The 22,320-nt window shown below is 40.7% G+C and overlaps 1 protein-coding gene across 6 annotated transcripts; it reads right to left on the bottom strand.

The window, feature by feature from the left end:
- Positions 1–4,947: 4,947 nt before the first annotated feature.
- LOC121723871 (fatty acyl-CoA hydrolase precursor, medium chain-like) lies at positions 4,948–20,754 on the bottom strand. Of its 6 annotated transcripts, XM_042110041.1 has the most exons (14): positions 20,582–20,754; positions 19,199–19,388; positions 13,564–13,702; positions 13,322–13,455; positions 12,652–12,805; positions 10,742–10,846; positions 10,564–10,665; positions 10,280–10,423; positions 7,879–7,956; positions 6,759–6,906; positions 6,168–6,320; positions 5,910–5,982; positions 5,521–5,744; positions 4,948–5,468 (listed from the first exon to the last, which is right to left on the bottom strand). In XM_042110041.1, exons 1-13 carry the CDS (start codon positions 20,649–20,651, stop codon positions 5,561–5,563), a joined length of 1,674 nt encoding a protein of 557 aa, XP_041965975.1. In that variant the 5' UTR covers positions 20,652–20,754; the 3' UTR covers positions 4,948–5,468; positions 5,521–5,560. The 6 variants fall into 6 exon arrangements, with proteins under 6 accessions (XP_041965975.1, XP_041965974.1, XP_041965976.1 ...); XM_042110040.1 differs by having other exon boundaries at positions 4,948–5,744; XM_042110042.1 differs by lacking the exon at positions 20,582–20,754 and adding an exon at positions 19,914–20,572 and having other exon boundaries at positions 4,948–5,744.
- Positions 20,755–22,320: the final 1,566 nt, after the last annotated feature.

The following is a 22,320-nucleotide window of genomic DNA, read 5'->3' as shown; positions in this document are numbered from 1 at the left end:
TTTCCTTGGCCCGGTATTATTTGCAGCCCTTGATGCTGGCTTAACGTTTCACATTAACGTGAGCGAGCTAGCTCTCGGTTTTGTTTGAAAGTCAACAGAAGTGATATTACCCAGCATCGCTTAGAGCACCTTTAATGTCTGTATATCTATACAATATAGATAGGTAATAAGAACAACTCTATTCATGGAAATAAATCTGTTTTTTATTTTTCTTGTTGTTCAGGTCCAATAAGCGGACCTGGACACAAGAGATGGAGATGCTGCAGCAAGGGATTGCTACTCCTCAGGCTCCTGTGGTGGGTCCTGTGGATCAGCAGTCCACCCCATGAAAAGATGCTGTATCGGCCACAGTCCTATACTCTGGGGTCAGGAACATAGGGGCTGGTGAGTGTACCACTGTAGCTGCCTGGCAACCCTAGCTGTTAGCGGCAGCAACTCGAGCTAGAACCACTTGTTTTAAAAAATTGTACTGCCAGTACTCAGTGACCTCAAGAATCAGATCTATGTGAAAAAAAAGCTGAAATTCTCCTTTACATGGAGAAATATTTCTTCTGCACAGTTTTTAAGCATACTTGGTGGCCATATCATATCCAGGTAATTCACAACCCCTCTCTCAAGCACACCCCCAATCACAGAAATTGATCAACATGCAAATTTCTCTTTGGCAAAGGAAAGATTCACACCTTTTTCACAGATTAAACGCTGGAGAGATTAACAAACCTGTGATAATTCATTGTAATAATTTGCAGGCTATACCTTTCCACTCACTGACACAAGATGTTAGTGGAAGTTAACCTCGGTTGGCCTCCATCTAGTGGTGGAATGATGGCAAAGGAAATCACACAGAGCTAGTCCTTGCAGGTGGCACTTATGGTTATGGATTGTCTTTTGGCCTTACCACATGTAAAGATATGCTCACTGAGAGCTCAGACAGAAAAGTAATACTGGACTTTCCTCCAGAAGTTGTGATATTGTTGGAAGCGATCTCATTGTGTTTTTCAACTACAGTGTACATCTGTAGAGGTGGTCCAACATGCTGAAATGAGATGAGATTAAACAAAACTGTGACTTGAAACGGTCCGTGTAACGCTTTGCAGTGCTTTGTTCTATTTGCTCCATCCATCTGATCCAAATAAAAAATGTGTTCAATAATCCAATTTTCACATTTTTTAACTGGTCAGCAAATAGGTAATTGCTGCTATTTTCTAAATGTGTCATTAGTCACGCAAGATAAAGAAAACAGAAACTGGATTGGAAACTAAAGTAAAATTCCGTTAATATTGGATTTTTGCCTTTTTTACTGTTTTTGTTGGGCTGAACCACGCGGGGGGTGACCTGATATATTGGCGCGGTGTTAGTGATCACATTATCAGCGGATGTAGGTGGAGGGCTATCAAACACAGTTCAGCTTGCATCAAGGTGCCTAGCGATTGATAATGTCAGCTTGAGATCAGAACTTCAGATGCAGAGGGAGACATTGCTGCGTCCTGATTTGAGGACCCCGACACTTATGAGTAGGCCTACGTGTTCTAGCCTACTCATGTTCTGGGAGGCTTTGAAGACCTACATGAGAATTACCAATGGACTTGAGCCACCTACAGGCCAATGTAGGCTATAATTTGCTGTTGAAATTAATAAATGGATAAACTGATAAATTAGGCTCACTGTTGTGTCTTCGTTTAGCCTAATGAAACCTAGTCTAGCGTAAAGCGTTAAATAAGTAAAAATGCCATGTCAAACAGTGCTTGGGGTAGCCTGTATCCGGTATAGCCAAAACTGACGTTGATGGCAAAGCATTCTGCTTTGGGGAATTATTTGCTATGGTGTGGTATGGCCATGGTATTCAAATATACTGTATATGTTCAACATAGGCTGAAAGTTATGTTTAACGTGCCTTCTCCCAAAAAGTTTTAGTTATTAATCTCTAAAGTAATGAGTCAAAATCACAAACAACTTCAGGCGGCGCTCTCTTCCATCTAGCCTGGCCCAGCTAGATGGTGTTCTCCCCCCGGTGCTCGTCTTTCAGTCCTACCACAAGCGCAAAAAAGGAAAATTAGACAATTGAAGCATCATTTAAATTTTTAACTTCTGAACAGAAAACCGTAACTGTGCTCAATTGAAAATCAAAATAAGCAACAATAACCCATTTATTGTGCCGTCCTAAAGAATGGATAACGGATTTTTAAGCCTATTTTTTATATTTTTTCATGTGAATTCTGCAAATAGAACATAGCACTGCAAAGCGTTACACGGACCTTGAAACTACCCCAACAATGAACACTTTCCAACTCATCAACACAGGCCAAACAATCTGATGAAAGTTCTATATGCCATCGTGATGTTTGCTTATGTGCAAAAGGCCTCTCAGCAGTGCAACATGGTATTTAGTTAAAAAAGGGTGGAATAATCTTTATCAAGCTTTATCACTTCTACTTTTCAAATCAATGCTATTGTTTTAGAAAACTTTACAGAACAACAATTTAGGGGCCGGAAATAATATGCACAAATATATTTTTGCCTCTGTCATTAATCTAAATAAACACTCTAATGTGATAGCACTTTGTTTTATATTTTATCAGAGATACTAGAGTTGAAGTCTGTATCCTTTCTCAGAAGCAAATTCTTTATTTTCAACTTCATACAAGGTCCAGTCATACCAGTCAAAGGTTTGGATACGACTAAACATACAAACAAAATAACAAAACAAAGTGCTTGAAAAGTTGTGATAAAGAAAACAAAAGGAGGAATGTTTCACAACTAATTAGGGTAACTGGCAACACGATTGGGTATGAAAAAGAGCATCCCAAAGAGGCAGGGTCTCTTAGAAGTAAAGATGTAGGGGTATCACTCTGTGTAAACCTGTATGCACAAATGATGAAACAATGTAATTTTAATGCTTCTTAATTAAAATATTCAGAGAATCCAAAGAAATCTTTGCAAACAAGGGATAGAGCTGAAAAACAATATTGGATGGCCGTGGTCTTTTGGACCTCAGATGGCACTTAATCAAACTCAGACCTCTTTCTGTAAATTAAATCATTGTATGGGCTCAGGAAAGCCTCTGATAACGATTGTCTATGTGCACAGTTTGATACTCAGAAATGCTGTAAACTTTACCATGCAACAGCCAAAATTGTATTTAGACATGATACAGAAAATACCACTGTCTTATCTGGCCCTGAGTTTGTATAAAACGGACTGAGGTAACGTGGAAAAGGTCCTGTGGTTAGACCAATCAAAATGTGCAATTCTTTTTGGAAATCATGGGCTGCAATGGGCTAAAGAGGAGAGGGCCTATCCAAGTATCCAACCTATCCAATTTGTTTTAGTGCTCAGTTTGAAAACCAACATCTATGGTGTGGAGGTACATTAGTGCCTACAGCATGGGCATCTTGCACATCTGGCAAGGCACAATCAATTCTGAATGATTTATACAGGTTTAGAGCAACATATACTGCCAGCTAAGCAATGTCTTTTCCAGGGAAGACATTGAATATTTCAGGAAAAAAATGCCAACAGTATTAAACAGTATTTCTCCATAGAGGAAGAGTCCAGGTGCTAAAATGGCCTGTCTGCAGTCTAGACCTGTCAAATTAGGTCATGGAATGGCATCATGGAATGAAAAATTGGGGCAGACGTGGCCTACTGGTTAGCACTTCGGACCTGTAACCGGAGGGTTGCCGGTTCGAACCCCGACCAGTAGGCACGGCTGAAGTGCCCTTGAGCAAGGCACCTAACCCCACACTGTGCTGTGTGTATTTCACTAATTCACGTATTGGGATAAATGCAGAGACCAAATTTCCCTCACGGGATCAAAAGAGTATATATACTTATATATATACTAAAACTGCAACCCCATATGGAGAATAGGACATTTCGTTCTCAAAACATTTACAGAATGTTGTTACATGAAGGGGTGAAGCAGCACAGTGGTAAACATGCCCTGTCCCAACTTTTTTTGAAACATTTTGCTGGCATCAAATTCAAAATTAACATATATATTTTCCAAGAAATAATCTCTATGTCTATGTGCTTTGCTGCTAAATATGGGTTTATGAGAATTGTATATGATCACATTCTGTTTTTATTTGCATTTTACACAACATCCCAACTTTTTCTGATTTGGGATTGTAAAATGCTTGGGTAGTCGTCCCCCTTCTTCAGCACTAAAGGCTTTAGTGATTTCTGTATATTTCTGTATTAATATTAATGTCTGTATTTCTTTATTATAGGAAGAGAACCGTTAGAAGGATCAGAGAAGCACAGAGAAACAGTTTGACCTTGCTTGCGTGCTCAGTAGAGACAATAATAATAATAATAATAAGTTTATTTTATATAGCGCCTTTCTCAAACCCAAGGTCGCTTTACATAGTAGGAAGGCAGGGAAACACAATAACAAACAAACAAACAATACAACAAAGACAAGTTATCTGTAGGAACTATGTGTTGGGTGTGGAGGAGAAGTGATCATTAAACATAAAGGTCTTGAGATGTGCTTTGAAGAAAGGAAGAGAAGGACAGGCACGAAGGGGTTGGGGGAGGGAGTTCCAGAGTTTGGGGGCCAAGGCACTGAAGGACCTGCCACCCAGGGTGGAGAGTCTGGAGGGGGGGATAGCCAAGAGGTTTTGGTCAGAGGATCTGAGTGAGCGGGAAGGAGTGTAAGGGGTCAGGAGGTCGCAGATGTAGGGGGGAGCAAGGTTGTGGAGGGCTTTGAAGGTGAGTAGTAGTACTTTGTATTTGATCCGGGACGGAACTGGTAGCCAATGGAGTTGATGGAGAATGGGGGTGATGTGTGCTGATCGTCTGGTATGGGTGAGGAGCCTAGCTGCAGAGTTTTGAATATATTGTAGTCTGTGAAGGGTTTTAGTGGGGAGACCAAGGAAAAGTGAGTTGCAGTAATCTAAACGGGACATAATGAAAGAGTGAACCAAAGTCTGTGCATCACTAGCAGAGAGGAAGGGTCGGAGGCGTGCAATGTTACGGAGGTGAAAAAAAGCAATCTTAGTGAGTGATTTGATATGAGGATCAAAGCTAAGGGTGGAGTCAAGCTGAATGCCAAGGTTTTTAACAACAGGGGTGGAGTGGACAGATGAGCCATCAATTTTTTACATAAATTACAATTTTCATAGATAAAGATTTCTTTTTATTGAATTCACATTTTTCGAGTCCATTACTTTCCACAAGTGCTTCTGAAATGCCACAGACACTGGATCTGCTGCAACAAGTGGTGTGGCTGAAATGAGTGTGATCTGTGGATGTGATCTGCCCTCCATCCAGGACTTATGCAACAGGAGATGCATCAGAAAGGCGATATCAGAGTCTTAAGGCTCAGACCACCAGACTCCAGAACAGTTTTTTCCACCAAGCAATTAGGCTTATGAACATAGAAACAAAGATAGCCTGAGCCTGTGCTCGTCAGTCTTTGCACTACAACACTTTTCTTTTTCTCCCCGCACACACACACACACACACACACACACACACACACACACACACACACACACACACACACACACACACTTGATTGGATCAGTGCGAGACAGATGGGTAGTTGGTCCCTCTAGAGCTCAGTGCGCTGTTGGCTCTGTTTCATCTCCTGGATCTTCTCTGGCAGTGTTCGGGTCATGAAGGCGTAGCGGTCAGCCTTCAGGTGGTGTCCCACCTGCTGCCTCAGCCCGATGCCCAGATACTCCTCCCCGGCACCGTATGCTGGCCAATGGGTTAAACTAGGCCCGTTGGGGGATCTAAGTAGAGAAAGCACACACAGTACATGCACACACACACACAAATACGTACACACACAAAAGACACGACAAGCGTTGTTATTTCAGATCAAGATATGTGAACTTCCAAACTGATGAACCCTTTTACAGTCTTGGGGCTTGCAATACTTTGTGGAGTGGAATTACCCAGTGCGTGCAAAGTTTCCCCAGTATGCCATCATCGTTCTACACAGCTCATCTTCCTCCTCGGTAAAAGAGCCTTACAGAAAGCATACACATGATTAGATATTTTTTTTTCAATTTAACCATATTTATTACAGTTCAGCCATATTATAACACACCTGCAATGAAATAGGTGATGAACAGATGAAAATCCTATGATGAACAGATAAATTATGTATGATTCTAATTCTCTGTTTGTAGAGAACACCATGGGAGCTTTACCATTCAGTTTGAGGAGGCCGTTATAAAAAAAGCAGCCTCCAAATACAAAGGCAATCTCATCTCCGTGGTCTGCTCTGACAAAGCTGGGACGTTTCTTCACAAGCATGCTTGGCGGGTGCTGGAACTCATAGGTAAAAACTGGTGCTCCTGCATCTGTGGGAAGAAATTTAAAACTAGAGCTTTCTCTCTCTCTTTGTCTCTCTCTCTCTCTCTCTTTCTGTGTATGTGTTTCTTCTTGTTTATTTATACATGTAATGTACTATATGTGTTCCTGTGTCACTTCATGATACTTTTAAATGCTATAAGAAGAAATTATTATACTTAAAGGAGAATTCCGGCAATGTTCATGAGCCCCCCCAATTCATGCCCCCAAAGTGTAGCACTGTAGCTGCCTGGTAGCTCTAGCTGTTGGCTGTAGCAACTCGAATTAAACCTGTGTTTTCAGGGCTTTTTTTTGTAGAGACAGTGCTCGGTGACCTCGAGAAACAGAGATTTATGGAATTCTCCTTCATTATACTGCAATTTCACATGGTTCTTCTTCCCATGAAAGCTTTTGAGCAAGGTGCTACAAATAGTAGGTAAATCTCAAACCTCTGTGAGCATTTGATATGGTGATAGCAGGGATGGTGAACACAATGTCTCCACAGAACTCTGTAAAACCATCTCTGTTTTTGATACGATCTTCTCCATTCCCTATGTACTCGTTCATAATCAAGGTAGTGCTAATTTTGCTGTCTGGCTGAAATAGAAAGGTTAACATCACCTCAATAAAAAGCAGTCAAAGAGAATCAGAGTTGGGTCTCATATGACATTCCAGAAATAGATTGTAAAAAGATTTTAGAGAGATACTGTATTTAAAGGATAATTCCGGTATTTAGCACTTTGAGTCCCTTTTCTGGTGTGTTTTGGATGAACTAGAGTGGTGGACAGCGAAATTTTGACGATGGGTCCTGTCTCGACTTTCTGACTCGTTTTGAATCGCCTCTGACTGTTTCAGAGTGGCTGGCTATGGGCATGCACAAACATGTCCTTAAAACAACCCTTAACGTTCGTTTTCAAAACAGTGCAACTCACCGAGTGGTTAGCGATGCTCGTTGATGTTCCAAAACAAGTAGCGTAGCGAAATGCAGTTTCTGTCGCGTTTTATTTGGCATTTTGTAAAATCCCATTGATTTCTGTTGGAAGACTCATTGCATGTTGATACTGCGCTACCGGAAACGGAAAAGGGGGGCTGTTTACGGTTGTAGTCTTTCCCCCACGAGACCTTCTTTTACTGTCTAAGCTTCAGACTCAATTATTGAGTGGAAGTTTATACAAGGTTGGTATCTGAAAAAATTGTTCCACAATGGCAAATAACACGGATTGAAATCATATATTGCGCCGATATATTTGTTTTTAATAATCCACGAACGCCACTAACCACTCGGTGAGTTGCACAGTTTTGAAAACGAACGTTAAGGGTTGTTTTAAGGACATGTTTGTGCATGCCCATAGCCAGCCACTCTGAAACAGTCAGAGGCCATTCAAAACCAATCAGAAAGTCGAGACAGGACCCATCGTCAAAATTTCCGTGTCCACCACTCTAGTTTATCCAAAACAAACCAGAAAAAGGACTTAAAGTGATAAATACCGGAATTATCCGTTAATTCATAATAAATGTAATAAATTAACTTTCCATGATGTTTAGCATCATTTGAGTCTATATTCTTACATTAGGGTAGAAGAGGTCGACAAAGGGTTTGATTGAGTCACAATCCATCCCGTCTACCCAGTCAGGTGATGCCATAAACTGAAAATATATGCATATTTCATATCTTAAAGCAAAACTCGCACCAAAATGCAACCTAGGGTCTTGCAACCTAGGAGTCAAACTTTCGTTTGAAAAAGCGTAACTACGGCCTAAGCGCCACTTTTAAAGGAGAATTCCGGTGTGATATTGACCTAAAGTGTATTGAAACATGATACCGAGTGTGAACGTATGTCTCATAGCCCATCTCGACTTGTCCCCTGCACTCCAAAATCTGGCGCTAGTTAGCCGATGCTACCAACAACTTTTTCAGTAGTGGTGCTTCGGCATCGGGCTAGCCATGCAAATAAATCACTGTTTTACACCCATTTACGAGGCTCAATGTATCTCCACACTTCATTGGTAGACTTCCTAGGGCCCTGACATTTAAAACGAGACATTGAGAACTTTGAAAAAGCACTGGTAGTTTACTTACAAGAGGATTTATACAGACAGTATCTTCACGAAGTTTAATGTTTGCAGCCATCTTGAATTTAGTCACGATAAGTCGAGCAACGAGTAAGAATGAACAGGTATGATAAGGGATCAGATTCCAAAAATAATTCAGTGGAAATGCATGGATTCCAGTTTCTTCCAGTAGCAGCAACTGGAATCCATGCATTTCCACTGAATTATTTTTGGAATGCATGGAGTGCAGGGGACAAGCCGAGATGGGCTATGAGACATACGTTCACACTCGGTATCATGTTTTGATACACTTTAGGTCAATATCACACCGGAATTCTCCTTTAAGATTGACCGTGTTTCCATTTCTTGACCAGTATTTTCAAAGAAAGGTTTTGAACAACTCCCTTTAGCAGTTGGCCGCCATCTTGCCAGTGAAGAAGTGAGTTGTTCAAAACCTTTCCTTTTAGTAAACTCTGTGTAGACAAACAATGTTCTCAATGCTCGTGTTCATGTGTAGAGACCCTGGTGATACTTCGAGCAAAGTTTCATGTTGTGTCAGACCTTCTTAGTGTTTTTTAAAAATATCGATTTTGATGCGATCATAGTAGTGCCCCTAGCACTCCCAAAAAGGTCATTCAAAAGGCCATTTGACCCGAAAACGACAATACGGTCAGTCTTAAAAGTGGCTTAAAGCAACACCAAAGAGTTTTTTTATACCTTAAAATAATGTTTCCAAAATCGTTTCAGTGGTTCATCAACTCGTAACAGGGTGAAAGGCAATTCTGCATTTGCTTCGCGGCCCTCTATCGGCTATAACCGCACTATGTAAGTTTGCCAGCTCGGGTAGCGGATCTGTAGTTCGATGGAATGAGCCATAAGAAACTACAAATTTGACTTGCATCTGATGTCGCAATACATTGTACTTTTATAAGTCATGCAAAATATTCTACCTTGTCTGTGGACATTGTTATTTGCAAAGCCTGTGCTGGATAAACAAATACCGTGCATGCGACAGAGGGAAAGTTCTTTGGTGTTGCTTTAATTATGCTTTTAAACGAAAGTTTGACTCATTTACAAAAAGACCCTAGGTTGCATTTTGGTGAGAGTTTTGCTTTAACACCTACCAAAAACATTGCACATTACTAATGTATTCTTACTGGTGATTGATTATATAGGGAGGGAAAGTGAAAACCAGCGCCCCAAGTGGTTGCGTTCCTATCGAAGAGCAGCTCCAATGTTAAGTCCCATAGACCTATTTTTAAAAAAATATTGTGAAGCCAAATCAGCGATGTTATCCACCAAAAAGTATTTTTCAGTGTCTATACAGTAATAATCTTTTAACTGTGAAAATGTCAGACCCTATTTTGCCTTATTTAAGAAAATCGAAATTGCTCCTTTTGTTTCATAAACGAACTACAAAAGAAGTCACGTGACTTTACCCTTCAAAGTTACTCACGGTAGCATGGTTTGTTTATTAGCCTGGTTAGCATTGACACTTAACACTTACAGCTAGCTCTTCATGTGAGTAGAAGCACAACACCAGTTATCCTGACATAAAGGTTATCACCACGCGGTTTACATCACATTCCGTTATTACAAAAATATGTTAAGCCAGTTAAGCAAATTGCGTATTGATCAGTTAGAGATTAAGCGCCCAAACATGTGACGTCACATGCAGCTGTAGTTCCTTATCACCGTGTTACGACCAGTGCCTAACATATGGAAGGCATTAAATTAAGATCCCAATGTGCACCGAGATATATTTTTTCTAAAAAAAAAAATCCCATCCACTCTGCTAAACTCTAGGAACGCAACCACTAGATGGCGATGAAATTACTTTCCCTCCCTATAGCACTGTGAGCTTTACAACATTCTTAAATGTAAGGATGTATGAATTTGTAAAACTGAGTTTACTTACACCAGGTAGCATCCAGCCACATTCATGGTTGTTAACACCATTAATTAATGGCACCTTTTTGAACTCATGAGACTTAAGAAGGTCTGGTACTGCCTTTGGTAGGAAATAGCCATCATTCACCACTTCAAAGCGCACCTCTGGATGCTGTAAAAAATGAAAAATGTTGAAAGAGGAAGTATGAAATGACTTTTTTCATTACCCTTATTGTGAAATATGTCACAGCTCTTTATCTCTGCCTTACGTCTAAGATACATTCACTTTAAATGAAAACTGTTGTCTCTTACCTCCTGTTGAAACTTCACGATGTCCTCGGCTGACATCCGCATCACACGATCCACAATCTGGTCTGGTTTGGCGCCCTCACAGTTTGTTGCATTGGCCACAATCTGGGGATGTAGACAACTTTTGAATACAGGCTGCATCGCAGAGTAAAAAACATGGTGAAGATGGGCTGATGATAACCTTTGCTCTGGTCACAGGATCAGTGTTGATGATGGTAACCATGGCTGCTGTGCCACTCTCTGCTATGGCACGGTGGAAAAGACCGGTGCTTAGCGGGGAAAGAACCTTTTGCAAAGACCAACAGCATTCATCAGTGCATACATACACAGAATGCAACAGATTTTCTTTTTTACATTTACATTAATAGTTTTTGTCATAGTCATTTCGACACTGCAGTGCTTTGACAAGCGATCTGAAACGCTTGGTCAGAGACGTAAAGTTTAAAAACATTTAAGGTGTGTCCAGTCCACATTCGGAAATTTAACAGAGTGATTTTGGGCTCTATCTTGACGATCAGAAACGGATGCTCAGAGGCGAAAAGCTTAAATTCATTTAGGGGTGGTTTTGTTATCAAACATTGGACGCTTGGCGCAAAAGGGTTGTTATTATGTTTCTTAATCAGTCATGGGTGTTTTTTGCGCATAACATCCTTCAAACTAATGAGAATGATATCTGTCATTCCCTTTAACAGCAAGCAGCATAACTTCAAACAACGCATCAGTATTTTGATAGTCAGCGGCGCATTTGACGGTCTCTGCTTGTACGTGAGACCGTATTGAACAGGTATTCCACTAAATCATGCTTTACTAAAACGTGTTTGTGACTAGCAGAGTATAGCCTACACGCATCTGCACTCATCTATTATTTGAACTCATAAGAACTGTACGACAAAACAGTTCTACACAGTTAATCACTTTCACTATTGACTGACAAAGGGTTACCATCGAAAACATATCCTGAAAAAAGCAACACTTACCCCAATGATGTTCAAATGACTGAATAAAAATCCTAAGGATATTTATCCTGCAGAGGAGTTGCTGCTTACATCTCGTGACAGTGCATCTTCAGCTGTGCTTTATATGCGCCATTCTCTATAGACAAGGTTTTTCTTAGTCAGTGGCATAATGATTTTTAGATGGTGTAAGATAGCCCAAACCTTCTGCCCCACCCCTGGGCGCAAGGCTTAATAAAAGTAAAGCGCATGGCGCAAAATTTGCCACTGACTGAGTGTAAGATAAGAATAAGCTTTGTGCCGCGTTTCTGATAGTCAAAATAGAGCCTATAGTGATCAGACGCCAGGCACATTGCTCAAAATGGTTGTTATTATGTTTCTTAATCAGTCATGGGTGTGTTTTGGGTATAACATCCTTTAAACCAATGAGAATGATATACGTCATTCCCTTTAAGAGCCAGTAACGCAACATCAAACAGCGCGTCTGTATTTTGACAGTGCATCCGAAGTATAATACTTTTTTGATCCTGTAAGGGAGGAATCTGCTTGCAGGATTTCACTAATACTTGCTTTATTAAAACCTGTGTGTCACTAGCAGAGTATAGCCTACATGTATCTGCACTCACCTATTATTTGAACTTACTTCACCGGGTCTCATAGGCAATGACAAAACAGTTCTAAGTTATTCAATTTCACTATTGACTGACAAGGGGTTAAACATAGCCTGAAAAAAAGCAAAACTTGCTTACATCTCGTGATACTGTGTCTTCACTGCTGTGCCTTATATGCGCTTTTCTCTATAGACCAGGTTTTCCTTGGTCAATGGTGTAATGATTTTTAGTGGGTGTAAGATAGATATTTTTGGATTATATGCTTGGATATCTTTGTTCTTTCATGGATATCTTGGATATCTTTGTTCTTTCTGGGCGCAATGTTTAATTGAAGTGGGGCGCAAGGCGAAAAATAATCAGTGACTTGGGTATATGATATGAATAAGACTTGGTTGCGCTTTGCGCCACTTTGTGCCAGGTGCAAGATATGGCCCAGTGTGTTAAATGAATTAAAATACTAAAGACAATTTAAAAGAAGAATAAAAGATTGTTTATGGCTGTCACTAATGCATGTAAATGTCTATTACCAGCAATGACACGCTAACACCCCCTGCGGACTCTCCAAATATTGTGACGGAGGACGGGTCTCCCCCAAAGCTGAGGATGTTCTTTTGGACCCACTGCAGTGCCGCTACCTGGTCCAAAAGGCCCAGGTTTCCCGGGGCGTTCTCATCCCCTGTGCTGTGTGTAGGAAACCAAACAGTTGTGGGTGTGTGAGCCTAAATCTAAGGTGTGCGATGATACTCAAACACTGGAACTTTAGAAAACAATTAAATGCGCATTACATTCCTTTCAATAATTTATTTTCAGGTGTTTGAATGAGGGGGAAACATACAGAGCCCGGGAAGGGCCATGGTGGGAATTATTTTTAGAGCTCCTTTTAGTTTTGCAATACTTTTGATTTTGTGAGGGAATACAAAATTATTGAGAGAGAAAGCAAAAGTTATTGTGAGGGAATGCAAAACTGGTGCAAGGGAACGCAATATGAGCTAGAAAAAAGGAATTCCACCTAGATAAAAAATCCCACCATGACCTCCTTGTGGGCTCTGTATAAACACGATCCAATGAGTGAAGTTTATTTACATTGTTAAAAAATGTGCCGGTCAACATGGCCACAGAGTAGCATACGCATACAGCAACTCTGACTCAACGGTACTGACTCAAACTGTAATCTAACAGCAGAAAAAGCTCACTCACCTGAAAAATCCCAGCATGCCCAGTCTGTACTGAATGGTAACTACAACCACATTCTGATACGCTGCCAGGACAGATCCATCATAAGTGGAGGCACATCCCATACTAAACCCTCCTCCATGTATCCACACCATCACCTGTGACATACACATTAGCACAGTAAGACACTCATAACTCGCTGTGTACAACCAAATCATTGGCAACAATTTATAGCATAGCCTGAGCTGTTTTATAATTGAACTTACAGGTAACTTTGCATCTTTGGCAGGCTGAGCAGGAGTGTAGACATTGACATACAAGCAGTCCTCAGACACCTCAGGTATATCCATGACCATGCCAGCCATCTCAATCAGGTAATCAGATAGACTTTTGTCTTGTACACACCTTAAGAGGACACAGATTTTAAAGGGATATTCCACCATTTGGGGAAATGCACTGGTTTTCCACTTCCCTTGAGTTAAACAATTTAGTTTTACCTTTCCCCAGTTCATCCAGCCGTTCTCTGAGTCTGACAGTAACACTTTTAGCTCCAGCTCATTGAATCCGATTAGACCGTACTTATAGGAGAGATGCTAACGGTCTAATCTGATTCAATGAGCTGGAGCTAAAAGTGCTAGGCTACTGTCAGACTCAGAGAACGGCTGGAGAGCTTTGAAACTTGTTTATAGTCAGGAAGTTGCTCTACCTACTAGAAAAGACCGGATGTGAATATCTTGATGTATGGAATCAATAGAGACATGTAAACATACACCTAAAATAAGCGGACATGCAAAAAATGAATATCTATGCAGAATGTTTTCATTTACTTTGTAGCTGCTTTACCAGGCATTATCATAGCAACACATATGATGGCTTATGGGAAAGATGGGGTTGTACTGAATCCAACAATACCAAATATGTAAATATAGTATGACGAATCAGGGTGTTCTGTCACTCAATGTATGAGGTGTCCAAAATGAAAGAAAACGGAACACTGGCAAAATACAGTCTCCAAGTCCAAATCACATTATCAGTGGTGAGGAGAATGTTGACATTCATTGTTACTGCAAGGTAAGTTACATAAGGTAAGTGCTGCTTTATATTTACATTTAATAATGATACATTTCATATGTCCCAGTATTAAACTATTCATATGAAACACAGATCCAATTGAATCAGGTTAACATTGGAATGGAACACCTTTATTAAAATATTTATATTTACTTGAATTTTGTTTTGGTCAAGTCATTACTGAATAATGGAAAATAATATTGTTAGCTTTTGTCTGTCCAGACCAGCAGTGGACAGTAGAGCATACACTGCTTACTTCACCCCTAAGTAGCTAAACAGTTAGTTGTAGACACTACTTTTCCTAGCTAAGAAAGTACTTAGCCCTCTGACCAATGTTTCATGTGTAATTCAACTTGATTTGCATTTCGATGAAAATTCTGAAATGTATATCATTTTTCCTTTTCACTAGTCTTTTGAATTATGGAGAATGTCTTACAGGCATTGGATCCAAAGCTTTGTATCATTTATGAGAAACATTTTGAAAAGGGCAAGAAAAAGATCCCCATGTCCAAAACCCCACAGTAGAAGGCCTCCAACGCATACTTACCCTTGCTCAGCAGAGAGAGAGATTGTGATGTCCATAAAACTCTGGCTCCATATACAGATGATATTTCCTCCAAAATCAAAGTTGCATATCATGAATCATGTAGAGTGAACTACTGCAGTAAGACAAAAATCAGTGAGCAGCAGCAAGTTGCAAATGTTGAGAGTAAGAGCACATCTGCAACAATAAGGCTGAGTATCAAATACTGAGAGATTGTTTCATTTGTGGGAAGGCTAGATCAGAACCTCTGACAGCCATTTCGACTGGTACAGGGGCAATGTAAATTATAGGCCAAGTATACTTGTGTATACAAGGAATTTGGTCTCTGCATTTATCCCATCTGTGAATTAGTGAACACACAGAGCACACAGTGAACACAATTAGGTGAAGCACACACTAACCCGGAGCAGTGAGCTGCCTTATTACAGTGGCGCTCGGGGAGCAGTGAGGGGTTAGGTGCCTTGCTCAAGGGCACCATGGATGTGGGCATGGGAGAGCAGTGCTCAACCACTTATCCCGCCTTTTTTCCTTCTGGGTTGGGGATCGAACCGGTAACTCTTCGGTTACAAGCCCGAACCCCTAACCAGTAGGCCACGGCTGTCCCCAGTACCGGAGACAAGGTCCTTCGAGCAGCTTCTGAAAGGCTTGATGAAGATGTACATTCAAATTCTTTCATGCCCAGATCTCTTTGCATATGATGCCAAATACCATAAAATGTGCCTTGCACACTACATCTCTAAACGAAATATAACAGCAGCCATAGAAAAGAATCAAAAAAGCAGACCAATGTCTATAACAAAGCTTTTATTAAGCTCACTGAAGACATTGATAAAACAGTATTGTCCAAAGATATAAAAGTGAGATCTCAATTCTTTGACTAATAGCTATGACAACATACTAATGACCATTGCTGAGCAAGAAGGTGTGTCTATAGTTCAACACAAGAAATATAGATCCTGGAAACTAAAGGGAAAGCTGATACAGCATTACAAAAACAGGCTTGCATTTGTTCCACGTCCAAGACAGTCAGATCTGATCTGCTCAGATAGTATGACCATATTGTGCACTGAGGGAAGCTGCTAAACTCACAGAAATAACAGTAGACTGAGACTACGCTTCCACAGACAAGTCAGAGTCTTTCCGAAATCCAAATATTACTGTAAACAGGGCTGCAGACATATTGAGGAAAAGCATGGATCAGGTAGAGCATGACAGTGATTAATATGTCAGCAGTGACTGTCTATTATGTTTCCAATGCAGCAAGTATGTACCCAACATCCTGTATGACTTTGTGAACTGGTGTGTTGATTAACATGCCCACAGAAATTACCAAACATGTGGTGAGGACCCAGCTTCAAAGGAGAATCTGTGTGTTAATTTGTCATGATCTCATTAAACAGAGCTGTCACATCCATACGCCAATCACACCGGGACTTCCCATTTTGATACATCATGAGTTTGGTAGTAAGACAGTCATCAATGAGCTCAGTGCAATGGGACACTGTGTTTCCTATACAGAAGTTAGGCACTTCTCACATCTGTTGCAGCAGACCAGATATCAAGGACAGAGAGTGGTGTCTACATCCCAACTGGCCCCACTGGAGTTGCTGAACATGGAATTTGTGATGCAGCCATCAGCAACTTTGACCAAAATGAAGATACCCTGGATGTGAAGTGTAAAAGAATGGACAAAATGTACCTGTAAAGTTTATCTCCATCCATTCATATCAATCGTGTTTAAGGTGGTGAGGGACCTCTGAACCTGAGGGAACCTGTGCTAGGCATTTATCTGCTGTGGAGACTTGGCCTCTTCGGAACACAACAGACGTCAAAGCATGAGTTGTACACTTCCCATCCAGGGTGTCTTCATTTTGGTAAAAGTTGTCGATGGCTGCATCAACAATTCCATGTTCAGCAACTCCAGTGGGGCCAGTTGGGATGTAGACACCACTGTCCTTGATCTATATTTCTTGTGTTGACACACCTTCTTGCTCAGCAATGGTCTTTAGTATGTTCTCATAGCTATCAGTCAAGGAGTTGAGTCCTCACTTTCATACCTTTGGACAATACTGTTTTATCAATGTCTTCAGTGAGCTTAATAAAGGCTTTGTTATAGACATTGGTCTGCTTTTTTCATTCTTTTCTATGGCTTCTGCTATATTTCATTTAGAGATGTAGTGTGCAAGGCATTTTATGGTATTTGGTATCATGCAAAAAGATCTGGGCATGAAAGAATTCGAAGATGTATATCTACAAGCCTTTCAGAAGCTGCTCGAAGGACCTTGTCTCTGGTACTTGTTCCAGTTGAAATTGCTGTCAGAGGTTCTGGTTTAGAGCTGGCCTTCCCACAAATGAAACAATCTCTCCGCGTTTGAAATTATGTTGTATCAGCCCTACTCAGCCTTCTTGGTGCAGATGTGCTCTCACTCTCAACATTTGCAACTTGCTGCTGCTCACTGATTTTTGTCTTACTGCAGTAGTTCGTTATACATGATACATGATATGAAACTTTGATTTTGGAGAAAATATCATCTGTATATGGAGCCAGAGTTTTATGGACATCACATTCTCTCTCTCTGCTGAGCAAGGGTAAGTATGCGTTGGAGGCCTTCTACTGTGGGGTTTTGGACATAGGGATCTTTTTTCTTGCCCTTTTCAAAATGTTTCCCACAAGCTTTGGATCCAATGTCTGTAAGACATTCTCAGTAGGCCTTTTCACACAGCCAAAATCGCCACGATTTTATGTACCAGAATCGCGGAACGACTGTCCCCTTCACATAGACCGAGGCGGTACGGCAGGACAAAGTGTCTCGCCAAATTTACTACCAAGTCCCCTAGACATTTTGCCGAGTTTTTTTGTTCCGGCACCAGTGTGAATGGGTCATAAGCAACAACAACAACAACAAGGTACTACAAATGCAAGCTAACCAAAGTGCAGTCGGTTCTCCCACCATGGTTTTGGAAATCACACACCTGCTGCATCTGAAGGCCCACGCATAATAAGGCCTACGACTATCACTCTACACGCCCCCTATTGCACGTCACATTTTAATTTGCTAGCTGATCCTGCCTCCTGGCTCCCCAAAATGCCGCATCATATGAACAGATCAGCAGGCCGGCAAATTTTCACCTCATTTTCAGACACACGTTGCGGCAAAAAGACGTCTCCTCTTCCCGCAAATTTAGCGTAATCTCTGTGTGAAAAGGCCTTATAATTCAAGAGACTAGTGAAAAGGAAACATTTCAGAATTTTCATTGAAATGCAAAACAAGTTGAATTACACCATGCAACATTAGTCAGATGGCTAAGTACTTTCTTAGCTAGGGAAAGTAGTTTCTACAACTAACTGTTTAGCTACTTAGGGGTGAAGTAAGCAGTGTAGGCTCTACTGTCCACTGCTGGTCTGGACAGACAAAAGCTACCAATATTATTTTCCATTATTCAGTAATGACTTGACCAAAACAAAATTCTAATGAATGTAAATATTTTAATAAAGGTGTTCCATTCCAGTGTTAACCTGATTCAATTGGATATGTGTTTCATATGAAATGTATCATTATTAAATGTAAATATAGATCAGCACTTGCCTTGCAGTAACAATGAATTTATCAACATTCTTCTCACCACTGATAATGTGATTTGGACTTGAGACTGTATTTTGCTAGTGTTTTCTTTCATTTTGGACACCTCATACATTGAGTGACAGAACACCCTAACTTGACATACTATATTTACATATTTGGTATTGTTGGATTCAGTACAACCCCACCTTTCCCATAAGCCATCATATGTGTTTCTATGATAATGCCTGGTAAAGCAGAGACAAAGTAAATGAAAACATTCTGCATAGATATTCATTTTTGCATGTCCGCTTATTTTAGTTGTATGTTTACATGTCTCTATTCATTCCATACATCAAGATATTCACATCCAGTCTTTTCTAGTAGGTAAAGAAACTTCCTGACTATAAACATGCCAAGTTTCAAAGCTCTCAGAGCTTGTGTGATTGATCTGCACTAGTTTATATGCCTTAACTCCCATACGGACAGGCTATATTTTAGTCCTTTTTCGGTTTTGGGGTGTATAACAATATCTGTTAATTTAACAATCTTAGCAGTAAAATATTTGTAGCTAAGAATCCATTTCATATATGGGAGACCTTAGAGATAAGGAAAAACATTGTTGCGTTTAGTTCTACCTCCGGTAGGGGTATCTCAAAAATGTGGGGCCATTGTCACTAGCCTAAGAATCTTGATGCATAATTTGAGTGTGCCCAAAACACTTACATGGGAGGCAATTGGGTGGCATCTCTGACGCCCTCCCATTCTTGCAAAGGTTGTGGTGGAGCCAGCCTTAGGTTTCCCACTGGTGGTTTGGCAAAAGGCACACCCAGGTAGGCATGAACCACTGTTGTCTTTCCGCGAACACGCATGTAGTCCCCCCTAAGGACTCCCAGTTTGGTGTGGAGTACAGGTCCTTAGATCATCAACGTGGAGAAATAATTCAGTTAGTTTTCATTTATGTAACTTATAGTTACTGATATTACATGTCAACAACACATTTGTCAAACTGACCATTGTTATTGTTGACAAAATAATGTTCTTCTTCACTGTGTTCGCTATTGTGCTATCGTTGTGAGATTGAGTAGCCTATGCTATTTTCTCCTGTGCGTAGGCTACATGATTTAGCCCAGTGTTTCTTTTACTACTTTCTTTTAAGTATATATTTTTGGCCTTTTTATGCCTTTAATTAGACAGGACAGTGGAGAATGACACAAAGTGAGTGGGAGAGAATCGGGGTGGGATCCGGAAAGGATCACGGGGCGGGAATCGAACCGGGTCGCCGGCGTACGGTGCAGGTGTCCCAGCCAGTTGCGCCACGGCTGGGGCCAGCCCAGTGTTTCTTGGTCTAACCTTGGGACCCTTATTTTCCATGGTCATTAAGTCGAGACCCATATTTTAGCGTTCAAGGTGTGGTAAGACGCACAAAGTGCCTGCCTACCTGTTTGGAACATGCTGATGTTAGGCACATTTGCAAAGTCCTCAACTCCTGTGTCGCCTTTCAAAGTAGGCCTACCCTACTCTACATGATTGTTTTTGATAATAGGCCTAGGGTGCTTTGTTTCCATGTGGCATTTTAGTTTTGATGGTTTCATGCTGTCATGTGCCAGTAATTCACTGCTCCTCAACACAAGTGAATATTCTTCAAATATCAGGGTCGTTTTGTCATATTTTCCTGAAACGATGTCTAAACATGACCTGTCACATAAACATTGTCTATGTCCATGGTAACGACTGGCATACGAATAAAGTCTATCAAAGTAAAGGTCTGACATTAGATTTGATAGGATGGCATTTTAAAGAGCCAGTTGTTTTTACCACAAGCCCCACGACCGACCCAGAATGGTTCCGCGACTAACTTTTGGGTCCCGACACGTGAAACACTGATTAGTCTACATAAGGAGGAAACTGGAGGAGCAGAAAGCATAAGCGTGAGTATCATGTTGAGCTGAGTGCGAGTTGGCAGCTCTGTGTTCAAATGCTCACGTTTCTGAAACAATGACTACCAAACAACACGTTCTGGTGCAATATAATCCGTCGGCAGTCATTGTCAATTGCAATCTGTTGACATTTCAGTAGGTCTTCTTTCTTTCACACTTCTGTACTTACCATTATGTACTTTCGATAAAGTCAAATGTAAAACGCATGCAATGAGTACGAGGTTACAAACAGGCTTCATTATGTTCAGAATGAGTTTGAATCCTGAAAGAGTAGCCCAGGTCGTGTGCAAGTTCTTGAAGTTCTTCTGAATGCGCTGAAATATAGGCACCTCTCAACACACCCAGCGCGCCACGCCACGCCTCCAGATAATGTTAATCTTTGCTCTATTTGGCATGGCCAATCTTTTACATGTCAAACCATAAATGGAAAGGCTGCTGTCCATGGGCGTCAATAGCATAGTTCGAATTACAGGGGGTACTATACCCCCCAATGAAGACTCAGTACCCCCCAAAGAGACAGAAATATCAGTTTTGGGGGGGTCAGATAATTTTTCTGATATTGTGAAAAATATCATTACAGTTACAATACAAGTCAACTCCTGTTTTCACTGTAGGAACATTTTAATGTAAAGCGATTTCAGAAACCCCTATTGTGGACCGTACCAATTTTAACCACCGTGGCGCTAGAAGCAACTGAGCAAGTGTCAACATTGAATGACAAAACGCTAGGTAAATTCCTCCAGTAGGCTAAATTCGGTTTGCTGCTGACGTGCATGGGTAAATGTAAGTTGCTAACTGACGTCTAGCTTGTTGAAAATTTGTTATTTTACAACCTTCATTTATAAACGTTTGTTCTTTCATAGCTCATGTCACCTCTTCATACACTGAATTACTGGCTACTGCTACTTACTTACCCACTGAGGCTAGTAAAGTGTACCTTGGTTAGTTAGCAAGGTTAGTTAGCAAGGTAATTCTCTATTTAAATAAACCTTTACATTGTGGTGAGGTAAAATCGATTGTCATTTCCAAGGAGATGAACTCCATAGCCTAGGTATCCATTCTCATTATATCTTGAATAAATTATTGTGCCCTTTTGAAATTAGTTTGGCACAGATCCTGTGTTTTTATATTACCGGTATGCACAAGAGGGTCTGATGTAGCTAAGCCTACATCAGTGAAACCTGTGGAAACATAAAAAGACCCAAGTAGCCTAGGCTAAATATGTGCTAGTATTTGCATTTGTTTTTAATTGGTTGGTATTGTTTTTACATTCTATTATTTCCTATTTTTAGTTTGATAAATGTAGTTTCATCTGAGAACCCTGATACTATCTTAATGAAACTATTTTTTATCTACAAACAGTTACATTAAAAGTGTAGGTGCAGTTAGGTTTTATACACTGTTCGTGTCATATGTGTTAAGGACCAGCAGACAAGAGAGGCACAGGATAAAAGCCGTGAGCAGGCCGCAGGGAGACAAGATGAGGGTAGAGTTGATCAAAACAGTTCTCTTTTGGATATACAGTATAAAAACGATGAGATATTCTGTAGCCTACTGATTATCAGTTTGCCGCATGTTTAGACCTTGTATGTGTGTTGCACAACACATGTTGCACTTGGCGATCACGGTGGGGATTGATATGGTAATGGACCATTATGGTCAGAAGAAGTGAAGGAGCAGTACTCCCCAATTATGGTGGGGTAATTCGCACTCTGGTCATTAGACCTTATTCACTGGGGCACGTGCCTTAGTAAAAGTCTCCAGTGCCCCAGTAAAATTCTAGCGCTGCTCTGGCTGGAAACGCCATTTACGCGCATCTCCGTGCCTGCTTTAGTCATCACTCGAGCCTGTCACTTACCAGACAATAAAAATAAACAAGGAAAAAAAGAAAGGGGGCATAATAGCCAA

This window comes from Alosa sapidissima, chromosome 11 (assembly GCF_018492685.1).
Source record: "Alosa sapidissima isolate fAloSap1 chromosome 11, fAloSap1.pri, whole genome shotgun sequence".
Classification (NCBI taxonomy): Eukaryota; Metazoa; Chordata; class Actinopteri; order Clupeiformes; family Clupeidae; genus Alosa; species Alosa sapidissima.
Note: the sequence above shows the minus strand (reverse complement) of the source record. Positions and strands in the feature narration are given on the sequence as shown.

Excerpts from the sequence above, each read along its gene's own strand:
- LOC121723871 (XM_042110040.1), bottom strand. The coding sequence starts at position 20,651 with ATGAAGCCTGTTTGTAACCTCGTACTCATTGCATGCGTTTTACATTTG. Across the intron at positions 13,456-13,563 it reads CCAAAGATGCAAAGTTACCT|GTGATGGTGTGGATACATGG; the intron begins GTAAGTTCAATT and ends TGTATGTCACAG. Across the intron at positions 5,745-5,909 it reads GGAAACTTTGCACGCACTGG|ATCCCCCAACGGGCCTAGTT; the intron begins GTAATTCCACTC and ends TTCTCTACTTAG.